The sequence below is a fragment of the Podarcis bocagei genome (assembly GCF_964188305.1).
Source record: "Podarcis bocagei genome assembly, chromosome: 16".
NCBI classification, from domain to species: domain Eukaryota; kingdom Metazoa; phylum Chordata; class Lepidosauria; order Squamata; family Lacertidae; genus Podarcis; species Podarcis bocagei.
In genome coordinates this window covers 19181511-19194334 of record NC_138142.1, presented here as the reverse complement: position 1 = coordinate 19194334, position 12824 = coordinate 19181511, and the positions used below count along the sequence as shown (strand labels likewise).

Below are 12824 nucleotides of genomic sequence, written 5' to 3'. Positions count from 1 at the left end.
TACAAGCAAAGATGGCAATTGTAGAAAAGAGAAAACTTACCAGAAAAGATATCTATTCTTGTGGCATCAGCATCTCTATAAAACAGCAGATACTAAAATCAACATTCAACGTGTGGAGTGAAAATGATGCAATCGTAGCAGAAAAGCATGCCTGGGTGCTAATTCCAGAAACAACTGAGAGCATGGATAAAAATCTTTAGATGGTTGAAATGTCAATACTCTTCAAGGAGGCTCTCATGTATTTCTACCCTATGAGCACCACCTATACTATGCAGTATTGTTTTAAAAGCAGGTGTATAGTGCATCAAACATTACCATTAGATCACTATACAGCACAAAAAGGAAAAATAAAATTGGTGTCCCATCTTTTTTCACAAGGGCTGGATCTTATGAACAGCCCTGCCATGAAAATGGCAGATCTCATACACAGGCACAGACAACTGCAAGATCATTTAAGAGTTTTGTGCATAGAGCACAGTATTCATCATATACTAGAATCAAACTGAGAAATATCAAGCTATTTCTGTCAATTATTCTGCTAGCATGCTTTTTATATGAAGTTTCACAATGTAACAGCACAATCCTATCCATATCTATTATTATTATTACAATTTATTATGCAAAAGCAAGCCCTGCTGAGGTCAATGGGACATATTCCCAGGTCAATGGATATAGCTAAAGGTAAAGGGACCCCTGACCGTTAGGTCCAGTCGCAGACTATTCGAATCGCCAACCTTCTGATTGGCAAGCCCTGGGCTCTGTGGTTTAACCCACAGCGCCACCTGCGCCCCTAATGGATATAGGACTGCACCTTAAATGGTTAATATCTTACTAAAAAAAATGTTTAAAGTGCCCTCTATGGATGTAGTATCCTTTCCAGATATTATTATGTCTTTTCAGCTCCATGAGAGTACATTCTGTTTAGCAGCTGTTCCTATAGAGAAACTGAACTAGATTTTATCAAACCTTTCTCCAGTCTATTGTATATTTATAGGACAGTTTCCTTGCCCAGACATGGTTGTGGCAGCAAGCTTTCCATAGTCCTCTGGTGGAGTACACGATGCTGGGCTAGATGTCCTTTGGTCTGATCTAGTAGGGCTCTACTTTGAATGGTTAAGGGAGTTGGGCATATTTAGCATGACAAAAAGAAGACTGATCCCCATCTTCAAATATCTGAAGGGCTGTCACATGGAAGATGGAGTAAGCTTGTTTTCTGTTGCTCCGGAGGGTAGGACCTCAACCAACGAATTCAAAGAAAGATTCAGACTAAACATTAGGAAGAACTTTCTGTTGATGAGAGCTGATCAACAGTGGAATGGACTACCTTGGAAGATGGTGGACTCTCCTTCATTGGCGATTTTTAATCATAGGTTGGATGGCCATCTGTCAGATCTTCTTTAGCTGGGATTGTGGGGGTTGGACTTGATGACCCTTGGGATCACTTCCAATTCTACAATTGTGATTCTTATGTTCTTATCTTCCTAGTTTCAGACACATTTTTTTCCAGTTTAAAAGAACTAATGTAAAGTAAAAATAGTACTGACAAAGTAGAAAACCTATTGCACAAAGCTGAATAAAATCACAATTGAATAGCATCCATCTTCCTAGCAAGCCCAATATTCACACCATTGCCTCAATTAGGTTAAATGGTTAAACAATGTAACAAGAACCTCTTGCAGTTATGATTATGACTACATACCTGGCATTATCTACGAGCTCAGCAAGAGCCCCAAATAAGAATTCATGTGTGGTTCTGCAAGGTCAAAGAGAGCAAGTGGTTACTTTGGGAACTATTATACATATTGTCCATTTCTGCAAGATTATTTTTTCAAACTGAACAATTAAAAGCTTTAGAGATTCTTAACCAAAGCAGCCCATAAGAACCAAACAAATTTTATATACTGTATTCAAGGCCACAGTCTGCTTGGAGCATTGCAACCCTATTACCAATATAGAAGATTAAAACTTGAGTATCAGTTAGGCAACAATAATTTCAACACCCAAAAAGAGGGAATTCATAACTGGAGTTTCACAGCTTGTAATGGATAATTTGTGATCAGGCATTACTGATATCAGTTCTTAACATATACAGCATTAGAGGCTTTTTTCATGAAAGCAGCTCTTCCAATTTCATAGATCAGCTTTCAATAAATGGGAATTCCACAACAAACTAGAACTTTTTGGTGCTCCATATATCTAGTGATGCTCTCCACAGTGATGCATGCTGGCAGCTGCTGCTAATCCAGAACGTTTTAAAAAAGAATGTTGAATCTGTATTGGAACTATCGACATTGGCACATATGCTCCATGCTGGGTGCACTAGGTTGATTCCCAGGATTGTACCATCTTTAAGTGTTCATCTGAGCATGTATTGTAGCACGAAAGTTTTGAAGATGTTTGACTAGTTTGGCTTTGAGATATTTGTCAGAATAATTGAAACAATGGTTCCATTGACCTGTTTGGGACTAAACCGTATTTACTTTTCAGTATACTGCATCATTATTCACAAATATGCTTCATAAGTAGAGAATAAAGAGCAATATCAAAGTCAAATTCACAGTAAACCCTCTGAAATATTTTTTTCAGTGGGTTTACTCTATGATTTTTCGGCATCACCTTACAGGATTTAAATACAAAGGCAATTGTGAAGTTTTCGACAGCTGAAATATTAGTTTCATATCACATGATAAACAAGCAAAAACATTATTTTCTTGACATTTCTTCTCATCTAGGCCATCCAAACACATGCAGTAATTCCAATACATTGTCTTCAAAGTTGCCACAATATTTTTATTTCTGAAGTATTATAGAGCAAGAATACTTGAGTCCTGAAAGCAATTTAGTTCTTAAGAAAAGTTCAGTATCTTGGCAGGTCTGAACATGTTTGCCTATGCACAAAATTATGATGTTGGCATGGGAATTCTCCAATTCTTTTCTCTCCATCAGCAAATGTTAGGTAAAATTATCCAGATGTGCCTTGGTCGAGTAACACTATTTCAAGTGAAAGACAAACTACAACACAAAGGTTCAACAGTACACATACTACAGGCATTAATATCCACATAAGTTGGACCTGCAACAAATGATGGCAGTGCTTAATACTCATATTCAAGGTGTTAACTCAGCCATGCCATCTTCCAATACACTTGGCTCTATTCCTTCTTCTTCCATATTTTGTCATTTTCCTCTTCAAGACAGCAATCATTCTGTTGACACGAAACATGAAGTCCTCGTTGGGCTGTTCTCTGCCCCTTAAAGTCCCCCACCCTCTCCTTTAGCTTCTACTAATACAGTGGTACCTAGGTACTCAAATGGCTTGGCTCCCAAACAAATTGGCTCCCAAATGCCACAAACCCAGGAGTCGGAAGCCCAACGTCCGACGCCACTTCCAATTGAGTGCAGGAAGCTCCTGCAGCCAATTGGAAGCCATGCCTTGGTTTTCGAACAGTTTTGGGAGTCGAACTAACTGCCAGAACTGTTCGACAAGCAACTGTGGCACTGTACTGTTATTGTGCACAGACTGCAACATTTTGGCAACAGAAGGACCAGTACTTTTACTATTTTGTTTTAAAAATAACAAAATCATATGTGAAAACAAGCCTTAAATATTATGTCAATGAAGTGAGGTTTGTTTTTACTGTCTCCAGGTTAAAATCCAGAACTTAGTGTCTAACTAATAAGATCTCTTTTCTCTGAGAAACTATGTCCTTGTAGGACTCAAATAGGCAATACTTGCTTACATCAAAGTAATTAAAAGCAGATATAAACAAAGATGATCATGAGCAAGCAACAGGCACATTAAACCTCTTTGAGAAACAGTACAGATGAATTCAATTATGAATGACATCCACCCACACCACTGAAGAGACAGAATTAGCTTTCCACAAGAACATACTGTTCCATCTGCCTGTTGGGAAGTTGTGCTTTCTCATCCCTACTTGCATCAAGGTGTCATCTACTCCAGTAACTCAGCAACACGCAAGTGCAGATGCCTCTACCCAGAGTTTTGCATAATGCAAACCTGAATATGCAATAAAGAAACAAGTACATGGACCTAAATTATCATTATCTCAGATAGCTTCTCAGATAGGTCATTATCTCAGATCTTTACTACTTGTTCTCAGCTAGGTTTCCTCCCTGCTGGATCACACCCTGGGCAATTTCTCCCTATCATTGTTCCTGAGGATTATTTCTCAGTTCCCATCTTCAAAGGGGGGTGGGGAGGGGAGACCAATGGGTAAGCTTGAGTTCAATACCAGGAAAGATCCTAGAAGAGGTAGTTCAACAGCTAGAGAACTTATAAAAGGATGCTGTAATTACTAAAGTCAGCATAGGTTTCTCAAAAACAAAGTCTTGCCAGACAAATCTCATTTCTCTTTTTGATGTTACATGCTTTTGATAATGTTACATCAGGGGATGCTGTGGATGAAGTGAATCTTGATTTAAGTAGGGCTTTTGACGAAGTCACCCATGATATTATTGCGGAGAATTGGACTTGATGGCCCATGTGGTCTCTTTCAACTCTATGATTCTAGAAGCTGGTAAAATGTGGACTGGACAAGGTAACTGTTGGGTGGATTTGCAGCTGGTTGACTGACTGAATTCAGAGTACTCACTAACGCTTCCTCATCATCCTGGAAAAAAGTGTTAAGTAGGCTGCCGCATGGTTCTGTCCTGGACCTGTTCATGTTCAACATCTTTTTAACATCTTAGATGAAGCTATTAAGGAGATGCTAAGCAAACTTGCAGGTAATAGCAGACTAGGAGGGATAGCCAATATAAGATGGGAGATACCTGTCTTGGGACACGGGTGGCACTGTGGTCTAAACCACTGAGCCTAGGGCTTGCCGATCGGAAGGTCGGAAGTTTGAATCCCAACAACAGGGAGTTGCTCAGTTCCTGCTCCTGCCAACCTAGCAGTTCGAAAGCACGTCAAAGTTTCACCAGAAGCGGCTTAGTCATGCTGACCACATGACCTGGAAAAACTGTCTGCGGACAAACATCGGCTCCCTCGGCCAGTAAAGTGAGATGAGCGCCACAACCCCAGAGTCGTTCACGACTGGTCTTAGCTGTCAGGGGTCCTTTACCTTTTTACCTGTCTTGCCAGTACACATGAAAAGGATTCAGGGATCTTAGTAGACCACAAGCTTAACATGAGTCAACAGTGTGATGCATCAACAGAAGTATAGTGTCCCAATCAAGGGATGCAATAGTATTGCTCTGTTCTGTCTTGGTCAGAGTACTGTATCCAGCTCTGTGCACCATAATTTAATGATATTGCAAAGGATGGCAACCAAGATGATCAACGGACTGGAAACCAAGCCTTATGAGGAATGGATGAGGAAATTGTGTATGTTTAACCTGGTAAAGAGGTGACTAAGAGGAGATACAGTAGTCATCTTCAAATATGTAAAGCACTGTCACATGGAAGATGGAGCAAGCCTGTTTTCTCCTATTCTGGAGGGTAGGACCCAAACCAGTGGATTCAAGTTACAAGAAAGGAGATTCAAACTAAACATCAGGAAGAACTTTTTAACAGTAAGAACTGTTTGACAGTGGAACAGAATCCCTTGGGAGCTTGTGAACTCTCCTTCACTGGAGGTTTTTAATCAGAGGTTGGATAACCATCTGTCCTGTATGATCTACTTGAGATTCCAACTCTACAATTCTATAATTCTAAGCAGTGTTCTAAATTCCCCGTTCAGCAGGTACATTTTGACTGGGAATGGTCTACTTGCGACCATTTGAGAAGTCTTGTCACAGGTATGGTGACTGACATCTTCACCATCTAGCTGCATGCTGCAAGAGTCAGCTGGCTGGTGTTGCAGTGTGAAATTAAAATAAATATTGTGATTTTGCCTACCAGATTCATTCCTTTGTTGAATACAAAGCAAAATTTCTATCTTTGTAATGCCTTCCAATTGGTAGAATGTGTGATTAAATTGTTAAGAAAGCATGTAAAAAAATGTGACTAGACATTCTGTTGTGGCAACCATAACCTAGGCTTAAGGTGCCATTTGATATGTCACTTTGTCACAATACAACAATAGATATTGCTATTATCTGATTTCTTATAAACTGAAAATCTTGTAATTTCATTCCAAAACAGTGTTGCTTTCATAGATGGAGCATCTGTGTTTTGGATTATTTTGTTAGTTCAAGGGGACTTCTGGGGTGGCGCCTCCAATGATGGCGGACTCCCTCTGAACTGGAGGGACAAGCTCCGCAAGAAACGGGTCTTTCCCGCTGCGGCGTAGCGGGGACCCTTCTGAAAATCACAGGCGGATGAAGCCTGTGACCGTGGGACTCGGCGGGCACCTTTAGCGCCCCCCAACCCACCAAGGAACCCAGAAACGGGCTCCGAAGTGAAGAGGGGGAAGTGGCGCTGTGCTGTGAGTTGACTGCTTTTTCTGTGGAGCGAAGCCGCACAGCCGTTGCCGGAGAGCGCTGCCTTTTTCCTGGGACAATTTGGCATTGAAATAACCAACTGTGAGTACTGGAACGTTAAATAACTGGATTTCAAACAAGTATTGGCGAAATAAAAGGAATTTGGACTTTAAATTTATCCTAATTTGGTATTGAAACGGAAAGGGGTAAACAGGAAGTCACCCTTCCGTTCTCTTGTAGTCATAACAAAGCAAAGACAAAGTAAACTAGAGCCTTAAAAATCACTTTTAAAGAATCGTCTTTCACCATTTAAAACTGCGGAATCCCCCTTCGGAAGCAGGAAAAGAAGGGGGATTGTTACTGAGCTGTTTAAACCTACGGAAACAAAGTCAAAGCAAAGTATCTTTCCACCGTCCTGACCCTGGAGTGGGGTGTCAGATTTGGCATTTGAAGCTCATTGACAGCTAGTCTAAAGGAGGGAAACATTGTGATTCCATTGTTTCCTTTCGCTTTTTTTAAAAAAAGGACAAATATGGACAGAATATCTTTAAAGAAGAAATTTTGTTGCTATTGTGCTTAAGGAAAAGAACAATCAGAAGTTTCTTCCCCTAGAGGGAAACTATGAAACTGTAACTAAATCCTGGGAACTTGCGGCTGTTTACTCATTACAACTGTGGGAAAGAGTTTGGTGACCTTGCAGGACAATGCCTTCAGAAGCACAGTTGGGTGCTTTCTGCAACATAAGTGCCCTATTGGACCAGTTAAGCCAGAAGGTGGATTTTATGATAAAAGCTGCTAGTGCCTCTAAGCAGGCAGTGGAAAATGACATGGAGCCCATTCAGGAACCAAAACAGGAGTGCGTCATGACAGAACAACAGAAAGAGGAGGACTCTACTGAATCTGGGATGCCAGGGACGAAGAGACTCTCGACCCAGCAGGAAAGTGAGCTTTTGGATTTGGCTAATGAACTCGGAAAGAACCAGACTTGGAAAGATAAAGTTTGGACTGAACTGGAAATGGGTGGTTGGATTGACCACCCTATGCAGGGATGTTTGGACTTTCCGAGTCTGGAAATGGGTCGTCAGAGGCTTGGAGTTGTTGGGACCTCCAACTTTGGAGGGAATCTGAAATATGCTCTAAAACATCATATGGAGCTCAGTTTGGACTATGAGAAAGGGGCTGATTTGTTGAAAAGGGTCAAAAACAAAGCCGGAGTTCCCGCGAGTGAAAGGGAAATATGAAGAGCTGCGAAAGGGACATGGAAGAGATTTGAAGGCCTCAGATATTAGGGCACCAGGTTAATGTGCCAGACTAAAAGGACTGACAACCACGGGACCGGGGGGAGGGGACGCTGGAAGAAGATTGGATTGTTTTTATTCTATTGTTGTTCCGCCAGGCCTTTGGTCAGGGCGCAGCCTGACTCCCTCCTCTGGCAACCTGCACAGAATTTTGATTAACTGGTTGCCTTCAATTTGATTTAATTAATTTTTATAATGAAATGTTTTTAGATTGTGTAACTATTTTACTGTTTGATTATTTGATTGTTAGCCGCCCTGAGCCTGGCTTCGGCTGGGGAGGGCGGGATATAAATAAAATTTATTATTATTATTGTACTTTTTTGTATTATTATTATTAGAAATGTTTTATGAACTATTATTATTAGAAATGTCTGATGAATGTTGGGGAAATGCTGAAATGAAAGTATTTGGCTCTTGTTAAAATGTTTAAAGAATATGGTAAAAAGGTAATGGTTATGAGAAGTTGGTAAAAAAGATTTAAGTTTTAAGCTCTAAGATTATTTTCATAAGATAAAATGAGAATAGAGTAAGGTAATGTAATGATTAAATATTACCTATTATGGATTTAAGTTTTAAGTATCAAGGATTTCTATAAGATAGGATGATAAATAGAGTAAGGCGAAGTAATGACAGAATATTACGAATTTTGAAAAGGATTTGCTGGGACAATTATTAATCAAGATACAAGAGATGGGAGGATGAGGAGGTCGTGGAAAGAAGGTAATGGAAATTGGAGAATTTGAAAAGGATGGTTTCATTATTGTTTTCTTTTTATATTTTTGGTTTTTTTCTTTTTTGTAATTTTGTCTTTTTTGTGTGTATTTTTAAAAAAATTCTTATGCTTTAATAAATATCATTTTTTAAAAAATATTTTGTTAGTTCAAGTCACCTATTTTACCAAACTACTCATTGTCTGCCTGCACATCAAAGTACATGTTGAATCCTAGTCTGTACACAATACAATATAATCTGGATTATTAAAAATCTGTAGTGTTGATATGTAGAGGTTCCCAATCCCATTATAATATACATCATATAAACTGGTAAACTAAGCCAATACCAATAACTTTGCTAAATTTTATCATTAAAAAATGGAAATTCAAGACAAATTCAGTCTCCAAACTAGCTAGGGAAACACTTAACTGTGCTTAAAATAGCGGAACCTGTTGTACATATTTCAGTTTGTTTATTATCTCAAATCTTGCTATGAAGTATCCAGAGCAGCTTAAAATCATTTTCAATAATAATAATAATAATTTAGTGTCTTACAAGAATCAATAAAGTTAGAGAAATTCCATCAACATGGTGCTACTAAATGCTGGGGATGTGAAAAGTTAGCCATATGCTCCTGGGCTCTCTCTTGGTAGCAGTGATCCCAACAAAGGGCTGTGGTGCTTATGATGTCATGTCAGCCTTTATACAAGCACACGTGTCCAAGCTGTACTGCTGATCTCTCTTTTGGGCCAAGTGGTAAACCCAGTGAACCGCCAGAAATCTGTTGCTACAGCTGCCAAGGGGGCAGCGCTTTCTCTTACTCTGGTGCTGATGTCACACAAGTCCAGCTAGTGACTCTCTGGTAGCTGCAAAGTCTGGAATTCTTCAGCCCTGTCAGCCATTCTTCAGCCCATGTGCCCTGGATGGACTGTTGATCTCTCTCAAGGGCTAGTTGTATCTTCTTCCATTCATATATTATGGAATAGGTAGCAAGAATTTTAAAAGCTGAAGATTCAAGACTGTAGGTAAAATAAAGGAACCCTGGACATTTAAGTCCTGTCAAAGGTGACTATGGGGTTGCAGCACTCATCTCGCTTTCAGGCCAAGAAAGCCAGCATTTGTCCACAGACAGCTTTCCGCGTCATGTGACCAGCATGAATAATCTGCTTCTGGTGCAACAGAACACTGGGACAGAAGACAGAGTGCACAGAAACGCCGTTTACATTCCCGCCACAGTGGTACCTATTTATCTTCTTGGGACTGGTGCGCTTTCGAACTGCTAGATTGGCAGGAGCTGGGACAGAGCAACGGGAGCTCACTCCATCATGGGGATTCGAACCGCTAATCTTCCAATCAGCAAGCCCAAGAGGCTCCGTGGTTTAGACCACAATGCCACTGCAAAGTCTGGGAGAATGATTATGTCAGCCATTCTTCAGCCCGTGTGCTGCTGATCTCTCTCAAGGGCTAGCTGTATCTTCTTCCATTCCTATATTATCGAATAGATAGCAAGAATTTTAAAAGCTGCAGACTCAAGACTATGATGAACCTAGCTTGTACTTGGGGAGTGGTAGTGTTGTACCTTCCAGTTCCAACAAAAGACAACCCTGTGGTGAAGAAAAAACCAAATAATTTCCTACTGCATGCCTTCCTTCAATGAAGTCCAATCCTGGTGGGATTTCTAAGAACCAGCAGGGTTACCGGCACTGGACAAAATCATACTGCAGGCTGAATGATGCCCATTTTCTGAGAGACATATATACAGATCAAAAATATTGGCTGGTACTATAGTACCATTCCCTCCCTGATTATCTGTCACAATAACAGTCTTCTCTAACTAAAAGGTATTCATCATCACTGAGAAGGCTATCTGTAACTTGAAAATCAAAAGCCAAGCTTTCTGCACAATTGTGAAGAAAAATTGCCCCAAAACTAGACAAACGTTTCTACAAGCATATTATATAGTTAAATCTATGGACTCCACTTTGAATCAAGGTGGCAGATTAAACCTTTCAACATTGCATTAATCTTCCCGGTTTCTTCGAATTCATGAACAATGCCAGAGACAAGTCTCCAACAAATTAAAATGCAGAGAATATGCAAATATACAATCTTTCCTAACAGCTACTAACATTCTTCCTTTTCATAATTTTGCTACGTTCATTTTCAAGCGTGGTTGAATCGTCTGTTGCTCTTCTGAGCATCAAAAATTCCACAGGCAAGTTGTGGGTAAACATATTTTCCATCTGTGCTTCAGTTTCACTGAATGCCCCGTTTTTACTGTCATATCACGCACTGTTCCTTCCTTGCTCAATTTTCCCCAGTATTTTTCTTTCTTCCCAACGGCGACGATGCTCAGCTTTCGTTCCTTTCCAGGGAATCCAATTACCGTTTCGTTTTTCCCCCTCCTGGATTAGCAGCTGCTGCCAACGTGCAAGAAGCAGTGAAAAAGAGACCGCCTACAGCTACACCGAGCCCCACAACCTCCATTCCTACTCACGAGTTGGTGTGCAGATACTCGAAGGTCAGTTGAGCACGCTGAAGGCTGCTGTAATTGCTGAACGCCATGACGCTGATAAAGACGACGCCCCACCCACACCCCTCCCGCCAATTTTCAGGCGTGAGAGAAAAACAAGCTTGAGGCGACCCAACCGCCCTGACCACCACTTTTCTTCACTAACGAAACTATAAAAGCTTGCCTACTGACAGGCGCGCGTACGAGCGCCCTCAGTGGCTCCCCCGGCCCACCCGTATTTATCTTCTTCTTTCCCCCCTTCTGCTCGCCCCTGAGCTCTTCTGTCGTGCTCGTTCCCCTTTCGCTCCCGACGCCGCCAACGGCCGTCAACCTCCGCCCGCGTGCGTTCGTTCGTTCTCCTCTTTATCGCAATATGCCTATGAAGAGAACCCGCCGACGGGCGCCGTCCTTTGTTCCTTCACCACGTCTCCCGCCCTCCGCCTCTTCCCTCGCTACACAGCTTCGCCTTCCCTCACACACTGCGCTGAGGGAAAGGCGGAGAAGCGAGCCACCGCCGCCGCTTCCCCGCCATTGGGCGGCGGCGCCCCACGTGACAATTAAGCCTTGGCACCACGACACAAAGAGGGGAGGGGAGTCGAGAGAGAACGACAGCGGATGAGCGCTGCGTGTCCCGACGGCGCTGTTTGCACCGCGTGAGGTAGTGAAATAAAGCGGCTTCCCTTCCCTTCCCCCACCGTTTCCGGACGCATTCTTCTCTCCTTCCCTCCCCCCCGCCCGCGTGACCGTTTTAAACCGTTGGGGGAGAGGCGGGGCGGTAGATTGCTGCGTCTGCGCATTGGGAAATTCTGTGGGGTTTTTCCTCAGACGGTTCGCAGTGTACGTAGAAGCCTCGATGCGGCGTTCACAGGATCGTCAGTCGAGCGAGGTGCGAGAGCGCGCGCTGTTTTCCCCTTTCCCCCTTCTCCCGATTGACGACTGGGACCCTCCTTCTCCCCCTTTCCTCCCACTCTCCCTCGGACCAGGGCGCGCGTCCTCGTCATTCCAAAGCCGCGCTGCTTGCTGCTTCGCCCAGAAGCCATTTTCCTAATCGGCTGCATGAAGAAGACGGCGATTTAAAATGGCGTCGGCGGCGTCTTTCTCTCAATTATCGCCTCATTTCTCTAAGGGGGTTCACCCCCCTCGAGCCTTATTTTTAGATGGGTGAATGTACTTAATTCGTTTCCTGTTGTTTTGTGTAAAAAACTCGAGTTCATATATTTTCCTTGCCTAATTAAATGTCATTAAAGATAACTTGGTTTTTTCAAGGTGAATTTCAACACCTTTTATAGGACTCTGTGTGCTCTTAAAGTTCAGAAGAATAGTATTTGGTTAACGTTCTCGTGTCGCACTTGGTATTAAAATATCCATCTGTTTCTGTGTCGTCCTTGGAATTAAAATAGTGTGCTTTTTCTCGAGTTGCTTTCGTCTGCTTGCCAGATATTTCAGAACACTTAAGGAACAAAATATTGACTAGATAATGGCATCAACTTTTCTCAGGAGAACAGTCATAGTTCAGAACAATCGGCACTCAGTACCTTACTGCAAAATGGCTACAAAGAGACATATAGGAAAAGTAGTAGGGAGAGATGAATCTGCTGCTAATTGAAAGTAAGTATTGGGTGGGAGTCTCTATGCTAAGAACTCTCAGAAGTGTTATCATGTTTAATAGTAGAAATGCTAAATAGCCAAAAATAAAAAAGTTGAGTAGATAGGTGTGGAATTTTAGCTCAAAATACATTTTATACCTTTGCCTGTTTTTTCATATTTGAATTGTTTTAGAGAAACTGGTTTGTTTTTTGCCTCTTGTTTTTTAATAAATTGAGAAATGAATGTTTTACAAATGAATTTGGCAGCAATTTGTTTTCACCACTTTGAGAGCACCTGAAATATATTGGAAAGATACATGCTGAAAG

General features: G+C 41.6%; 1 protein-coding gene across 2 annotated transcripts in view; it reads right to left on the bottom strand.

Moving 5' to 3' along the window:
• The window catches only part of MORC2 (MORC family CW-type zinc finger 2), a 46943-nt gene extending 35830 nt beyond the window's left edge, over positions 1 to 11113 (bottom strand). The window contains exons 1-3 of one of the 2 annotated variants that reach the window (XM_081174748.1): positions 10897 to 11113; positions 1700 to 1753; positions 41 to 75 (exon numbers count right to left, since the gene is read on the bottom strand). In XM_081174748.1, the coding sequence (XP_081030874.1) occupies positions 41 to 75; positions 1700 to 1753; positions 10897 to 10964 (157 nt within the window). In that variant the 5' untranslated portion in view covers positions 10965 to 11113. Of the gene's footprint in view, positions 1 to 40; positions 76 to 1699; positions 1754 to 10896 lie in introns of those variants that run through there. The other variant, XM_081174749.1, reaches the window with a different exon arrangement.
• Between the last annotated feature and the right edge of the window lie 1711 nt (positions 11114 to 12824).